Source organism: Halichoerus grypus, chromosome 8 (assembly GCF_964656455.1).
Source record: "Halichoerus grypus chromosome 8, mHalGry1.hap1.1, whole genome shotgun sequence".
Lineage (NCBI taxonomy): Eukaryota > Metazoa > Chordata > Mammalia > Carnivora > Phocidae > Halichoerus > Halichoerus grypus.
This window is the reverse complement of record NC_135719.1, coordinates 10,168,039-10,183,615: the sequence shown is the minus strand read 5'-3', so window position 1 is coordinate 10,183,615 and position 15,577 is coordinate 10,168,039. Positions and strand designations below refer to the sequence as shown.

Genomic DNA, 15,577 nt, shown 5'->3' with positions numbered 1-15,577 from the left:
GGAGGGTAAGCGATTTCTCTGACCCATATAACCAACATGGAGTGTACTGTGTGTGTTAAGTGTGCCTTTGGGTGAAGGGCAGAGTGCAGAAATGATGTTAGGAGTAATATGATTTTGTATCTAAAATGATGGAGAACTGCTTTGGGTGACAGAATTATCTGGAAAACTCTTCAGCTCTTTATTTCATTATTCCTGTTCATATTTCCTCTCTGTTACTTATACAAAACCCAGTGGGTTCTCAAAGACTAGACAGGGCAAAGATTACTTGTTCCCAAATCCATTTACTCTACTTTCTTGGCACACAGCAAGATAGGGGTGATCATATTACAGATTTGGGACCAGTGGGTTGTAAGTAGAGAGGACACAGTCCACTTCCCAGCCTGTCTTTCAAAATCTCCATGTACAACTGCCTATGCTCTTTCCCCAAGCAGAGACGTCAAGCCACATGTTAAAGATGATAGAATCACATGGAGAAAAGAGTCTGAGCCCCAATATTACTGATGGAGCTAAGCCACCTGCAGATCAGAAACATTCACCATACTTTACAAGTGGGGAAACTTTTATTGTGTTAAACCACTGAGATTTCAGGGTTTATCAGATTACCAGGATAATACACCCAGCATTACATTAACCAGTAGTGTAGGCATTGTCTACACCAAAGCTGCTTCTTAAAGAGATGTACATGGAGCCTCCATCACCTCAGAATACACAAAGAGGATGAGGTTTCAAACAAGGACACCAAGGAGTTCATTGGATAGAGAAGTGTTGGTTAGCTTCAGGGCAGTTTTCTGCTACCTTACAGGTCGGCAGGATTCTAAATGATGACAAAGCCTACACCCATAATCACTGGTTTACCGAAAAAAATTTTGAAGGATGCTGATAGCATTTATTGCCCAGGATGCTCAAAAGACATAATCAAATTCAAAACTGCTGCCTTCTCCCTACTTTACTCTTAACAAAACCAATTGTGAAAGTAAACGTTGCCAGGTCTCTGTCCAGAGAATCCGGTTTTTGCAATTACCCAGGATAATAAAATTGTCCCAGCTGAATCCAAGACCTTGTCTGTAAGGGCTCTCCACTTCTGCAGCCAAACAAGAGTGACAGCAGGCACTAGACTGGAAAGTGCACAAGAGTTCCGCATGGGGACAGGGGGCAGACAGAGCATCAAGCTTCAAGGTCATGCCAGGGACATGACCTTAGCCAAGTCATCAACTTCTCTTGGCTTCTGTTACATCTTCTATTAAATGGGGTCACTGAAGCCTAACTGCCTAACTTGCTTGGGGGAGGAGGGCTGGGGAGATAAAGACTGACATTCTTTCAAATAAAGGAAGAAAAGAAGAGAAGAATGGAGAGGGAGGGAGGCAGGAAGAACAGACTGTATTATTTCCAGAAAGATAGGTGTATGGAAATTACATACATACGCCTGGGTGGCTCAGTCAGTTAAGCGTCTGCCTTCAGCTTGGGTCATGATCCCAGGGTCCTGGGATCGAGCCCTGCATCGGGCTCCCTGTTCAGCAGGAAGTCTGCTTCTCCCTCTCCCATTCCCCCTGCTTACATTCCTTCTCTCGCTGTCTCTCTCTGTGTCAAATAAATAAATAAAATCTTTAAAAAAAAAAAAAGAAGAAATTAGCGAGGTGTCTCCAGTATTGGAAGTTCTATAGAAAGATAAAAGTCATATAAGGGAACCGTGTGTGAGTACGGGGAATAAGGTTAAGGACAGAAACATTGTTGGAGGCAGGTGCCATAGTAAGAAGAACCCCTGGGCTATTTGAAGGCAGTGCACTCACCATAGTGTGGAATGATGCTCCAGGCCATGGCAGATGCATAGATGCCCCCCGTCATCCAGAAGATGCCCAGCCAACTAAGGTGTTCTCCTCGCTTCTCCCGAGATAAGAATTCCGAAAAATAGGCAAAAACAATGGGCAGAGCACCCCCAATCCTGTATAAAGAAAATGCCAAAAAGAAACAATCAAGTCATACACTAAAAATGGTCATAGCAGAAGCCTAGTTACCTTATACCCCACCCTTGTGAATTTGAAAGACCAGTCAAAGTAGTGTCAGGTTATTTGACCTTATACACTGACTTTACAACATTTTCTAAGGTTCAACTTTAATATAATATCTTTGAAGTCAAACACAAAACATAGTCCAAGGTTTTCTGGAGGCACCACTCAGAGCTCAAGTAGCAGGATAGATGGAACACTGGTCTACAAGGGTCCAGCAAAGCCCTGCATTTACATACCCTATGCCTGAGAGGAGTCGGCAGAAGAGGAAGGCTCCATATCCCTGGACGAAGGAGGAGAGAGAGGCAAAGGAGGCGTTGAGGGCCAGAGACATGCTGAGAACTTTCTTCCTCCCCAGCTTATCAGCCAGGCCCCCTAGGACGAAGGCCCCAGCCATCATTCCTAGGTACACTATCAGCCCTGCAAGGGTTGGGGGAGAAAAGAGAAGAGGGGGTGGAAAAAAGAGACAAGACATTAGAAATCATGCAATGTGCCAGAAAATCTGATGCCTGTTTTTATGCATTCTAGAAATTCCGTGTCACAGACATAAAAGGTGGACGCTAACAGATGTTCCTGGCAAATTAGAAGTGCTGTACAAATTCAAATTCTTAAGAATGCTATTCAAAAAAATAGCCTCACAGATTGATACATATGTGCACATACTAAAATAGATCAACCGTAGCTCAGTCTGATGTACCTTTCTTGAAGATGGCTCTTTTAGTGGCATAATCTGCAGAAAGTAGCACTGTCATTTTATTTTTAAGCAAAAAGAGTGTTTGTGTTATAAAAATCCTTACCTGCAGGGGTAGGTTTAAAGAGAGAATTTCCAGGAAAAAAGGACAAAATGGTGTAAGGATCATGGGAAGGAAGGAAAAGGTACAAGTGTAAAACAGCAATTACCAATAAGCCTGGCTATTTTATTACTCCCAAAAAAGATCTTCTCCATGCTACAACCGACGTTCAGCTTCCTTAGGGGAATGCAGAAGAGACCAGCAATGAGCCATCCTTTCTTTAACACATGCACCTTGTACTTGCCTTCTAATAATAAGATCAGTTAATTGAAGATATCATATAAATATATTGTTGTTGACATGTTTATGGTGTTTCAGGGAAAGTCAGCATCCTCACAGACGTGGCCCATCTCCAGAATCACATGGATAACTCCTTCCTGCTAAATATTGAGCTCTTACTAATTATTAACGACGGTGCTGAGTCCATATGGGATTTACGATACCTGTGAAGGAAACTTTGCAGACCATCACTTTGCAGACCATCCTTCACGAGGAGAAAATAACTGAATGCAAATTATGGAAGGATCCTTTCACCCAGCCTTAACTGTAAATCAAACGATAAACACAAATTGTCTTTGACAGAAAGGAAGCCTCTGGACCTACAGATGCTTTATTTATTCAGATGTGCACCAGGAAGGGCCGACATAAAGCAAAGAGCTTCAATTAGCTGGTTAATCAACTTGAAGGTTGGTCCCCAAAAGGAAAGATTTGACCACGGCCTGTTTTATCTTCCCCATGACAGAGTTCCTTCTTTTGTCATCTTATTCTACGAGATGAAAAGAAATGATAACTTTGGTGTTGTCAACGGTTTTCACAAAGATTTTCTTCACTCACCTGGGTTGTAACTCTTAGCCTTTAAGTATGAAAGATGCTATTTTCTTTTACATTTTGGTATATGCTGTTACTTCATGGAATATGTCTATGAGTCTACAAAGTATCTATTAAATGTCTGTTACTAGGTAAATACTCTTGTAGTTACTGGGGATATAGCAAGGTCCAAACACATGAAAATCCCTGCCTTCACGGAGCTTACATTCTAGTTGGGGAAAAGAGATAATAGATAAATGCGTAAAATATACAGTTAGTGGGTGACTGATAAGAGTTCTAGAGAAAAATAATAAGAAGGAGGGAAATAGGGAGAGCCAGGGTGGGAGGTGGCAATTTTAAAGAAGATGGTTCAGGAAGCCCTCGCTGAGATGGGACATTTGGGCAAAGACCTGAAGAAAGTCAACCATGGGAAGGTCTAGGGGAAATTGCTGAGCCCGTGCTCCTGGTTCTGCCATTTCTCTGCATCCTCAGAGGACCCACAGAGAAGTAATAGAGTGAGGATACCCCCTCCTCCCTATTTCACCAGTTTCCCAGTCCAAAGCTCAGAAAATGTAGTGAGCAATTTCCCACTAATATTAGGTCACCAACACTTGTGTTTCAGAAAATGAGTCAAGACTTGCAAACACAACTCAGAGTATGTGTCATGCTGTGTCATAATAATGTGTGGGTCAGTGTGCTCTGCTAGACTATGAGTTTATCTGCTATCCCACCCTGACCAACCGAGGGTCTCCAACATCTAGTTCCCTGCAGACTTAATCATGCTCAGTTCTTAGCCATTGTGAGTCGTGTCCAGCAGGACTGCCTTACTCACTGATGGGGGCTTAAAACCATCTTCTGCTGCCATGACCCATCCCCACCACATAAGCCTGAGTGAGGGTCAGGCTGCAGCCTCCCTGTTACTTTTACCTGTGGTTCCAGTCCACATGACTGGCTTTGTGCCTGGTCCTGAGATCCTGATCCCCACGCTAGTTTCTGATTAGCATCTGATACCCCAACCAATTGGAAAAGACCCAAACTCTGTCCATGCCTAAGCAAGTCCTTCCCAGGACAGAACTAGATTCTACTTCCTCTGACTTAGGTAACCCACTTAACATGATGGCCATAATCAGGAGTCCCATATCTGAGACGCTCTGTCCTTCTTCCCCCTTTCAGATAGACCACAGGGATGTCACCACCAGCCCAACACGAAGTAAGCCCTTGTACTTGGTAATTTAGATTTCTACACCAGAGCAGAGAGGGAACATCTTTTTCCACGTTAAGTCTGTTCAGCTTCCAAACTTTTTTGGCCTCAGCTCAACTCCTTGTCAAAAATTTCCAATACTCCATTCAGCCGACAAATACCTTGTGGTTCTTTCATGATACGTGGTCAATCGCGTTTGGAATAAAGACACAGATACTGAAAGGAAGAAAGGAAGGGAGGAAGGGAGGGAGAGAGTCCTGCCCAAATTGCAAAGTAAATGCTATGGGTGCTTTAAGCCAGTAAGTAATACAACAATAGATCATGAGAGCATAATATATCACATCATAGCACCAAGGTAGCAAACGCAAAGTGAGCACTCACCACTAGCCTGGCTCCATGTGAAGCATTTCACAGAGCACTGTTGGTCCCATTTAATGCTCGTAACAACCCAGTAGATACCACTAGTGTCCTTGTTTTGTAAAGGAGGAAACTGATTCACAGAGAGGCAAAGTAGTTCCCCAAGGTCCCATAATTAGTGGAAGTACCAAGATTTTGATCTGGGAATTCCAACCTGAGTTGATGCTTTAACTACTATGCTTTACTGTTCTTTATAGATAAGCATCAGACAGATCTGTTAGCTCTGTATTCGTTTATTCTTTCCTTGTTTGCTCATCCCCAGAACTGCTTGCTAAGTGGGGGCATGGTTCCTTCCTTTCAAGGAGATAAACAATACATTACATGATTACCTCCTGGTGAGAAAAAATGTTCCAATAAAGGCATATGCTGCGTATTATACAAACACAGAGAAGGAGCACAGCCTGGATGCACTTCAGTCAATGTGGGAAGGCTTCCAAAAGAAAGTCATTGAGCTGTGGGTGAAGGACAAAGAGAAGCTAGTCAGGTTTCCATCTTGGTGGTGGGGGGAGTGCATCACAGGCAGTGGTAGGCAGCAGGTGCAAAAGACAGGGAGGCAAAAAGAACACCTGATATATTTGGGCAATGGTGCCCAAGTAGTTCAGTGTGAGTAGAGCAGAGTGCATGTGGGGGGACCTGGTGAGGGACTGGGGTGAAGCGGTAGAGCAGAGACCATGTCATAAATGGCTAATGGGTGTGTGCGTGTCTGTGTATGAGGGAGAGAATACATATGCATTTTCGGATGCATGCTCATGTAGTTATGTGTGTGCACGTGGCTGTTTGCATCATGTGTGTGGGCCTATAAATTGGGAGGAAGGGAGACAAGAAATCAGAGGAGTGGTCAGAAGATTTGCTGAGAACCAGTCTGCATACTCCTTACCCTGGTTCCATCCCAGAGAAAAACACTAGCAACCAATTAAAGTTTATTTTCCTTTTCTGAAAAAAGCTATCTTCAGCACTTCTCAAATGTTACTGTGCACACACAAATCATGGGAGGATCTCATTAAAATCAGATTTTGATTCAATAAGTCTGGTGTGGGGCCTAAGAGTCTACATTTGCTTTTAATTGAGAGAGAGAGAGAGCGTGTGCCAGCCAGGGTAGGGGGCTGTGCAGAGGGAGAGGGAGAAAGAGAATCTTAAGCACGATCCATGCCCAGCATGGAGCCTGACGTGCGGCTGGACCTCAAGACCCTGAGATCATGACCTGAGCCAAAATCAAGAGTCAGACGTTCAACCAACTGAGCCACCCAGGCACCCTTGAGATTCTGCATTTCTTTTTTTTTTTTTTTTTTTTAAGATTTTATTTATTTATTTGAGAGACAGAGAGTGTGAGCAAGAGAGAGCATGAGCCGGGGCGGGGGTGGGGGTGGGGAGCAGAGGGAGAGGGACAAGCAGTCTCCCGGCTGGGCAGAGAACCCAACGTGGTGCTCAATCCCAAGACCCCAGGATCATGACCTGAGCCGAAGGCAGACGCCTAACCGACTGAGCTGCCCAGTTGCCCCAGGATTCTGCATTTCTAACAAGACTGGTGTTGCTGATCCATGGACCACACTCTGAGCAATGGGAGGCCAGAGCACACCCATCTTCCTGGAAGCACAGTGAGGGGTAGTGATGAGAATCCTGGACTTAGCACCCCAAAATCTCCTTCGCTGGTTTTGAGATTTGGGAGGAAATTCTTGCACCCTCTGAGGGCCTTACCATCACATGTGTAAACTGATTACTAGGTAATTTCCAAGCTGCCTTCCTACTCATTTGCCTTTTAAAAATGTAAATCATGAACAATAAAGTTGTGTGGGCTTCCCAGGAAGCACATGTTCAGATTTTAAAAATTAACCCAGACACACGTTTGATTAAACTATCATGAATGCCACAAGAGACACGTCTATGGATCATACGTGGCCAGTGGCCAAAAGTAGCTCCTAGACCACCAGTGTGCAATCTCAACCATGAACGTTGTGTCAGTTATTAAACTATTGTCATTCAGCCCCGAAACCACCCTTCCTATTTTGTCCACAAACATCTGCACATTGCCGGCCAGGCGCTGCTAGGTCCTGCCACTAGGGGGCACTAGAGGGGGGCGCTGAAAGGCTGGAGCAGGAAGAAGGGACCTGTGCTTTCTGTTCCTATGAATTCCACCCCAGCTTTGTTCACCAGGAGCAAGGCCGTGCCACACGGGAGCAGCTGGGTCCAATTAGCAGAAGCAGCTACATCCTGCTCTCCCCTCCACTCCCACACCAACACCAGCCAGCGAGGGTCCCCTCTCTAGAGATCTGAGTTATAGCTCCCTGAGCTCCCTTCTCTGAGCTTTTGAGGTATAATAATTCCATTCTCTTCCCTTTTTTCCCCCAGTCCCGGGGAGGGAGCTGCTGCCTGCATCCACTATCTCAGTATCGTTTATCAACACGTTTCACTCACCCCACTCATCACTTTTTATATTCAATTCTCTCTGTTCCAATAACTGGTATGAGTTGTATCTCCTGACTACGCCCTGACCGATGCAGACACGTTGGCAAACTGATGTAGCATGGAGATTCGATATTGAATCCCACTCCTTCGCTTCGCTAGCTGAGGATGCTGAGCCCCAGATCAGGTCAGAGACTCTCCTGGAAGTTCCCTGCTGGCGCTGGGCTTCTGGTCTCCTGGCTCTGAGCCTGGTGCTTTTGCTACTCACTGTCCAAGGCAGAGGAGGAACTAGAAAGAATAAGAAGAGCTTTACAAAATGCCGTTGCAGGGGATCAGAATATGCTGCCCCCAAAACGTGCCGTTTTGGCCTAAGGATTATTTTGAGCTGAAGATGGTTGAGAAACCACAGACTCCAACAGAAAGCTCTCTGCCCTCCTGCACATTTGCCTAAAAGCAGGCTTAGGCTTTTATTTATTTACTTTTTTAATTTTATTATGTTATGTTAGTCACCGTACAATACATCATTAGTTTTTGATGTGGCTTTTAATCACCACAGGTGCTTACCAGCCCAGAGACAGCACCACGAGGGATCGACAGAACAATCCTTCCTAAAACAACCTCGTCTTCGGTTAGTTTGCCCCGTTTGCCACCCAGGGAAGCCTAAGCCTACAACCCTTTTCCTTTGTCCTTGTTCCTTCTCTACAAATGTATTGTTCTTTGTGAAGTTGCTATCTAAGACCAAAGTCCTAACCATCCCTTGGAATGGCACCTGCGTCTGTGCATTGTGCACGTGCTAATAAACTGTTTTTCTCTTGCTAATCTGTCTTTTGTCAGTTTAATTCACAGGGCCTGCTGCCAGGGGAGGGCTGAGGGAAGAAGTTTTTCCTCCTCCGCACTTGGTGGCAGGGTCTGACAAGGAAGAATGGAGGGAAGAAGGGCCGATCCAGAGAGAAGAGAAATATAAAATTAACAATGCCTCTGAAATGGCTGTGCTATTAAACTCATTTAAAATCTGTCTTTAACAGAGGAAATTAAGACAATAAATTTGGAAAATTGAAATGCAATGGATTTATCAAAAATTACTTTAGCACGAAGCAGAGAAGGGACTAGCTAGAAAGCTGGAAACTCTGTCATCCTTCAGTTCCACTCCACAAGCTCGCTGGCATATTAAGGAAATGCCCCCCAATACATGAGCTTTTTAAGGAAATTAAAAACCAAAACTGTTACTTGCAGAGTAGGGGGGAGGGGGGCAAAAGGAGGTGGATGTGGGAGGATGAGAAAGGCCAGAGGAAGTGAAATATGCCTCCGTGGAAGAAGGAGGAGCCCACACCGAGGAAGAGCCCAGTCTTGAAAGCGAGATGATCCGGCTCCTAATCCTGGCTCCGCGAATTACCCGCAGCACGACCTCGGGCAACCCATTCAGCTTCCCTGATCATTGCTCCTTCTTTATAAAAGTCAGATGATAGTGCTTATCTTGCGGAGTTGTTAGGATGACATGGCACAGCGGATTGAAAGTACCTAGCAGGATGTCTGGCACAAAAGTAAATGCACAATTAATAAAAGTTGTTACTGTGGTTATGAGCAGGGCAGCGGAGAACCGGCTGTGACCTAAGAAAGCCACGGAATTAGAAGAATGAAAACAAGTTGGTGGTATTTTAAAATCAAACCAACCATATGTTAAAGGAATTGGAGGCAAGAGGACAGAGACTAGCAGAAGAAACTTATTTATAGTAGCACGCCCTTTAAACGCACCTCCCTCTCTCCATACCTGAAGCAGAAGCCAGGTTCCAATAAAAAGCTTTTTTTAACTAAAACATTTTTCAGGGGCGCCTGGGTGTCTCAGTCATTAAGCGTCTGCCTTCGGCTCAGGTCATGATCCCAGGGTCCTGGAATCGAGCCCTGCATCGGGCTCTCTGCTCGGCGGGAAGCCTGCTTCCTCTCCCACTCCCCCTGCTTATGTTCCCTCTCTCGCTGTGTCTCTCTCTGTCAAATAAATAAATAAAATCTTTAAAAAAAAAAAAACCTGAAGCTTAAAAAGAAAAAAAAACATTTTTCAAGTTTCCTCTAATAAAACTTCGCTGGGAATTGTTTTTTTTCTTTTTGCTAACTCATACTTAAGCTGCCAGGTTGATTGTCATCTCCTTTGAGAGGCATCCCTGATGTTCCTTCCAAACTAGGACTCAAACTTTTTCTGTTAAAGGGCCAGAGAAACATAGTTCACTTGTTAATAGTTTACTTTGCAGATGTCCTATGGTCTCTGTGACTTCTTCTTCTTTTTCTTAACAATCCTTTAAAAATGTACAAACAAAAACAGGCCATAGTTTCCAGAACCCCTGTTCCAAAGGAAATTCTGTCCTCCCTGCTGGTACTCCACCAACATACTGTTCCTTCCTTCCTATCACATATGTCTGTTTGCTATTATACATTTATTTCTTCAACATAGGTCCAATCCCTCAGACCACAGACTCCTGGAAGAAGGGACTGTGTTGGCTTTGTTCAAGTGAAATTCTCTCTGTGTCTCTAGCATCCAGCTCAGAGGCTGGCACTTTGTAAGCACTCCGTTAAAATTCATTCTAGGAATAAATAAAATAATTCATAATCACTATAGAAAAATCTGAAAAATAAAAAAGTAGAAAAGTGAAAGCAAAAACTGTCCACCCCAAGCTGTTGTTATAGCTTGTTTTAGTCTTTGTATTTCTACTTGTCCACATACAATGACATATTCTATTTACATGGTTGAGATCATTCTGTATTGGAAGTTTCAGGACCTATTTTCCATTTGATAAATAACTCCACAAAGAACATCTTTGTGCATATGTCCTTGTCTGCCTTGCTGGTCATTTGTTCAGAATTGATTCCAAGAAATGAAATCATGAGGTCAAAGGGGCTCAATGAGTTTGTGGCTCTTGAGACATGATGCCAAATTTCCTTACTGAGAGCTCGTACATATCACAAACCTCTTGGGATCTCTAGAGATGCTTTTCATGTAAACAGAATATACCCTCTGAGCATCAGAGGCAATAGGAGGAAGTACACAATTAACCAAGGAAAATAAGCCATTTCTAATTTTTTTTTTTTTGCTTGAATACATAGAAATTAAATGCATTAATTATCCTGGGAGGATTCTAAGCTCCCTTTGCCTGCAACCACTCATTTATTGGACTGTGCTTTTCAGGGATCAAAATCAGCACTTTCCAAATGAACTATCTCCATTCCATTTCTTTATTATTCAACCAAATATACCTTTTAAAAGGGCAATATTTTCTTGGACCAGGGCCTGGGAGGTTAACGTGCTAAAGATTTAATGTATACGGGAATCCCCTAGTGAAGTCTCACTTCGGTATTAAGTCATGGAAGAACATCAGGCTATCTATCTGCACACCTCCATGAGATCAGATGCATTCGATGAAGTGAGCCAAGTTCTGTGTGTATATGACATGTGGATGCTTGGAAACTTCTGAGATGAATAAACACTTTCTTTTGGATCCAGGTACTTGGCACAGAAAAGGTTTGGTTCGTGAAAAGGTTTGTCAAGTGAAAACCAATCTGGCAATCATGATGTTGGACTTTTCTAGTACTTTATGTGTCCAATAAGCTCAAGTGAATGAATCTTTGGAAGTAGGTTAACTTTCCTAATCTATTAAAAGTTGGAACTCTTCCCCAAATCTCACATAACATATTTACTTAGAAACAAATGGGCAGAGGAGAAAGGAAGGAACAAAGGAACTAGTTAGTATCTGTTTAGCTCCTACCACGTGTAGGTGACATAGGTAATACTTTCAATTTGCCATTCCAACAGTGTGAGGGAAGTATTAATATCTTGATTTAACAGATGAAGAAATTGAGATTAAGAGTTTTCCTCTCTGACCACAGTTTTGTGATGTCTGATGGAAGAAATCCAGGCTTGCAGTTGAGTGACTCATCAATGACCCAGATTATAGAGTAACCCCCAAGAGAAGATACACCAGGACTCTTCAGGGATACCCGGGTTGGATAAAGCATTTGTCGCTCTGGCTGAGGATGCATCACACTCACTCACATCTGGCCCTTCAGCTCAGGAGAAGCCACAGCCCTATGGAAGAGTAGAATTACCCCTTCTGGAAGTTCTAGATTCTGCGTGTGACCAACAGGTCCAAAGATGGAAGTTTGCAGACAGACTGGGGAGTCTGAGGGACAGAAGCCCCTTGCTTTAGCAACATCATGTAAGGGTAAGACCTTAAGTCAGGAAGGGGCTCTCTCTCCAACCATACTTATGGGAAATACAGACACTGTGAGGCAGCCTGGAGACTTCACCTTCCCAGCTGTGTGTGTGACCAAGCTTAAGCCACGAGGCAACATTCTGGGCCAAGCCATGAGCCTGTGAGGAGACCAGACCTCAGATCCCCGGCCATGTCTTTGATGAGTGGAAGACAAGCCCACAGCCATAGCAGGAGCAAAGGCAACAGAAAGGATTCAGGTCACTAGTAAGGTTTCTGTCCACTAGAGGAGGGCATGTATTGCATGGAGCGCTGGGTGTTATATGCAAACAACGAATCATGGAACCTACATCAAAAACTAATGATGATGTTAGTATGGTGACTAACATAATAAAATAAAATTTAAAAAAAAAACATATTTTAGTCCAAACATATCAAGAACATAAAAAGAAAAAATAAATAAAGGTAGAGTCAAGAGAATGGATGGTATTTAAAGCAGAGACAACCAGAGCCCCCAAAGAAAGGGCAATAGAGAAGAGATCCCAGGACCGAGTGCTGAAATGTTCCAATGTTTAAGGGTCAGAAAGATGAGGAGAAGCCAGCAGCAGAGACTGGGAAGGACCAGCGGGGGGAGTTGGGGGGCAGACACCAGGAAAACTAGAAGGTGTCCTCAAGGCTGAACATCAGTAGGGGCTGGAAAACTATACAGAGTGAGCTGGAGACAGAAGAAGGGAGCACTTGGGTATTAAAATATGCTCAGAGAAATTGCCCCCCTATGTACATACTCAACCTTAGGGGGTGGATCATAGTTAATTTAAGATGGCCATCTTCATCCTATTCCTCTCGCCAGTGATTTATTCAGGAGAGCAATAAGACATATGGGGATATTTGTCAGCAGCTTCTGGGCAATATTTTGTGCCTAATAAAAGCAGAAATAGCACTTTCTTGCCACCATCTCTTACTTTGTGCTTGGAAAGCCAGTATGGGAGTATGGAGAGTTTAGAGCTACAGTGATCATCTTGTGACCATGAGGAAAAGGGAAGGAGGATGACAGAGATGCCAGGCTTTATGCCCTGACGTCGGTGAACCACTGACCCACCCCTGGAACCACCTAATTTGGGAATTCTTGATAAGTAAATAATAAACACTTCTACGATTCAAAGCCGCTGTTATCAGCAACTGAATGCATCCGAGACACATACCGCCTCTTAAAAAAGAAATCATAGATAAAAGACCATCTGATTGATTTGTATAGTCTTCCTTAAGAGCAAAAGACAAGACAACTTGTTATAGAGGAAAGAGCTCTGTGCCAGGCCTCAGGGGTCCCAGGCTCCAGTCTCAGAGTATCTGACCTTGACCAATTCACTTGCTCTTGGGGCTCAGTTTCCTCCAATTAGAAATGAAGGGGATGGTAGGAGTTTTCCTTCATCCCTTTCACTTCTAGTATTAGATGACTCCATAATGTTATAATTAATGTCTTATGCCTTATAATTTGTCATCACATCTCCTTTCAAGGATAACACTTCCTTTTCTGGGACTCAAGAGAGGTGAGGCAGAGGGCCCAAGGAAAGGGTGAAACTTCTCTGGGACATTTCCTACACATCCCCAGCAGAGATTGATGCATGCCTCTCAGTCAGCAAAAGTTCCAGCAGTGAAACAGAAAATGTTCATTCTGCATGTTTGAGCAGCCCCAGGTAGCCCCCATGGAGTGGAAGGTGTTCAGTCTGTTCAGGGGACCCCATGGGGCATGTCAAAGGTGATTACAATCCCAGGACCATCTATCTGACTCTCCCTTCCCTCTTCCCTGCCCTGATACTATCTGAGACTTTTTCTGGAAACTAAAACAATCCTTTGCAAAGTGAAAACCAGCTCATCTGGGCTTGTGCCTCCCATAGTTTATAAATAAAGAGGGATTTTTACACCCACTGGCCTACAAAGGACCATTTTAGCTGAGCAGTTGTGAACTCCACATCTGACATGATTCTTGGCAGTGGGGGCATGGGGGAGTTCTTTTCACCTTTACTGCTCTGGTCTCTACAGGGTGATGGATCATTCTTTAGGAGCCCTCCCATGGTCTGATACAGGAGGGCAGTGTTGTTCTTCACTCCCTGGACAGTCTACTTGGGCTGATGGTCTATGCCTCAGGGACTGCTGTGAATCCCCAGTAAAATCAGCACCTGCCTTTCTGGTGCAGCTGGTTGGGACATGGGCTACATCCTGCTCTCACCTACAGAGATGGGCTGTACCCCACTCCAGCACTCCCACGGGGGCCCCATGCTTGCATCATACTGGAGTGACACATTTCACATAAAACGTTGTTTAAGGTTAACAGGCACTTAGAAACAACTTCTACAGATGGGACAGCAAGGGAAAGGAGAAGCAATAGACTTTGAAATCAGACCTAATCACTGGTCTCAAATCCTAGATGTATCACTAACTACTTTTGACAAGTTACTTCAACCTCTTGGAGCCTAACTTTTCCCATCTGTAAAATGCTGAAAACAATGCTTTCCTTGCAGGTTGCTAAAAGGATGAGAAATGTCATATGTAAAATGCCTAGTACAGAATGGTTGCAAGGGAAGATATATTATCAGATTATAGCCCTTGGTGGTGGGAGTATAATTATTATAATTGGCTTTCAAATTAGAAGAAAGTTCACAGAGGTTGTACCAGGCATTGGGAAATAACTGACTTTTTAGCATTGGTTCTCCTTTGGTTTTCTATGAATACATCTGTGCAAGAGAAAAGAACTGCCCAGCCTCATTACTAGAAAGTAGCCCCCGGTGAAGATGAGTGGCAGTGAGTAACAAATAGGACAGGAAAACGGCTTTAGGAACCGAACTGCCGGCCAGCATGTATCCCCTAAGATCTCCGACATCATTTCCCTCATCATGTAAACGGGGGATTATCACTCTGACCGTCTCATGGGGTAATTTAAAATTCAGAATATCCATGAACACCACTGAAGATCTGTAAAGCACCGTGCAAAAGGAAATGTGGTTTTTGGATGCAACCCCATTTTTTCATGCTGGTCAAGGTGCATGCAAACATCCCAACCATCATCACAAACATAAGAAGGAAGCCTTTCAGGGACAGTTCCTACAGAGCACAACAAGCAAAACCCTGACCTCTCAGCATCTCCCACTACCTCTGAGATTCTGTAAAATACCTAGCTCTCGTACCTGGCTGCACCCTGGAATCACCAGGAAGCTGTTAGCAAATGCCCATGCTCACACCGCCCCCGTAGAGATTCTGACTTGATTATTCTAGAGCGGGGCCTGTTTCTTTTTAACAGCTCCTCAGGTGACCTAATGGGCAGCCAGGGCTGAGAATACTCATCTAGAAGTGGTTCTCCGCTGGAGCTGATTCCCTCACCCTCACCCCCACCCCTCCCCAGGGGACATCTGGCAACATCTGGATATAGTTTTGTTGTCCTAAGTGGGAGCTGGGTGCTTCAGGCATCTGGTGGGGTAAAGGCCTGGGATCCTGTTAATAGCCTTAAATGCCCAGGACAGGGCCCCAGAGCAAAGAATTACCTAGCCCCCAAATGGCAATGATGTGTGCTATTGAGAGGGGCCACCCAGAGAATTGGTTCAAAACAGTCAGTCGCTGGGGCGCCTGGGTGGCTCAGTCGGATAAGCGTCTGCCTTCGGCTCTGGTCATGATCCAGGAGTCCCGGGATCAAGCCCTGCATCAGGCTCCCTGCTCAGCAGGGAGTCTATTTCTCCCTCTGACCCTCCCCCCTCTCATGCTCTCTCTCTC

At 44.3% G+C, this 15,577-nt stretch overlaps 1 protein-coding gene across 3 annotated transcripts in view; it reads right to left on the bottom strand.

Moving 5' to 3' along the window:
- The window catches only part of SV2B (synaptic vesicle glycoprotein 2B), a 177,729-nt gene that overhangs the window by 40,822 nt on the left and 121,330 nt on the right, over nt 1-15,577 (bottom strand). For all 3 annotated transcript variants that reach the window (XM_078078921.1, XM_036096135.2, XM_036096136.2), the window contains exons 3-4: nt 2,243-2,423; nt 1,788-1,939 (exon numbers count right to left, since the gene is read on the bottom strand). In XM_078078921.1, the coding sequence (XP_077935047.1) occupies nt 1,788-1,939; nt 2,243-2,423 (333 nt within the window). The remainder of the gene's footprint in view (nt 1-1,787; nt 1,940-2,242; nt 2,424-15,577) is intronic.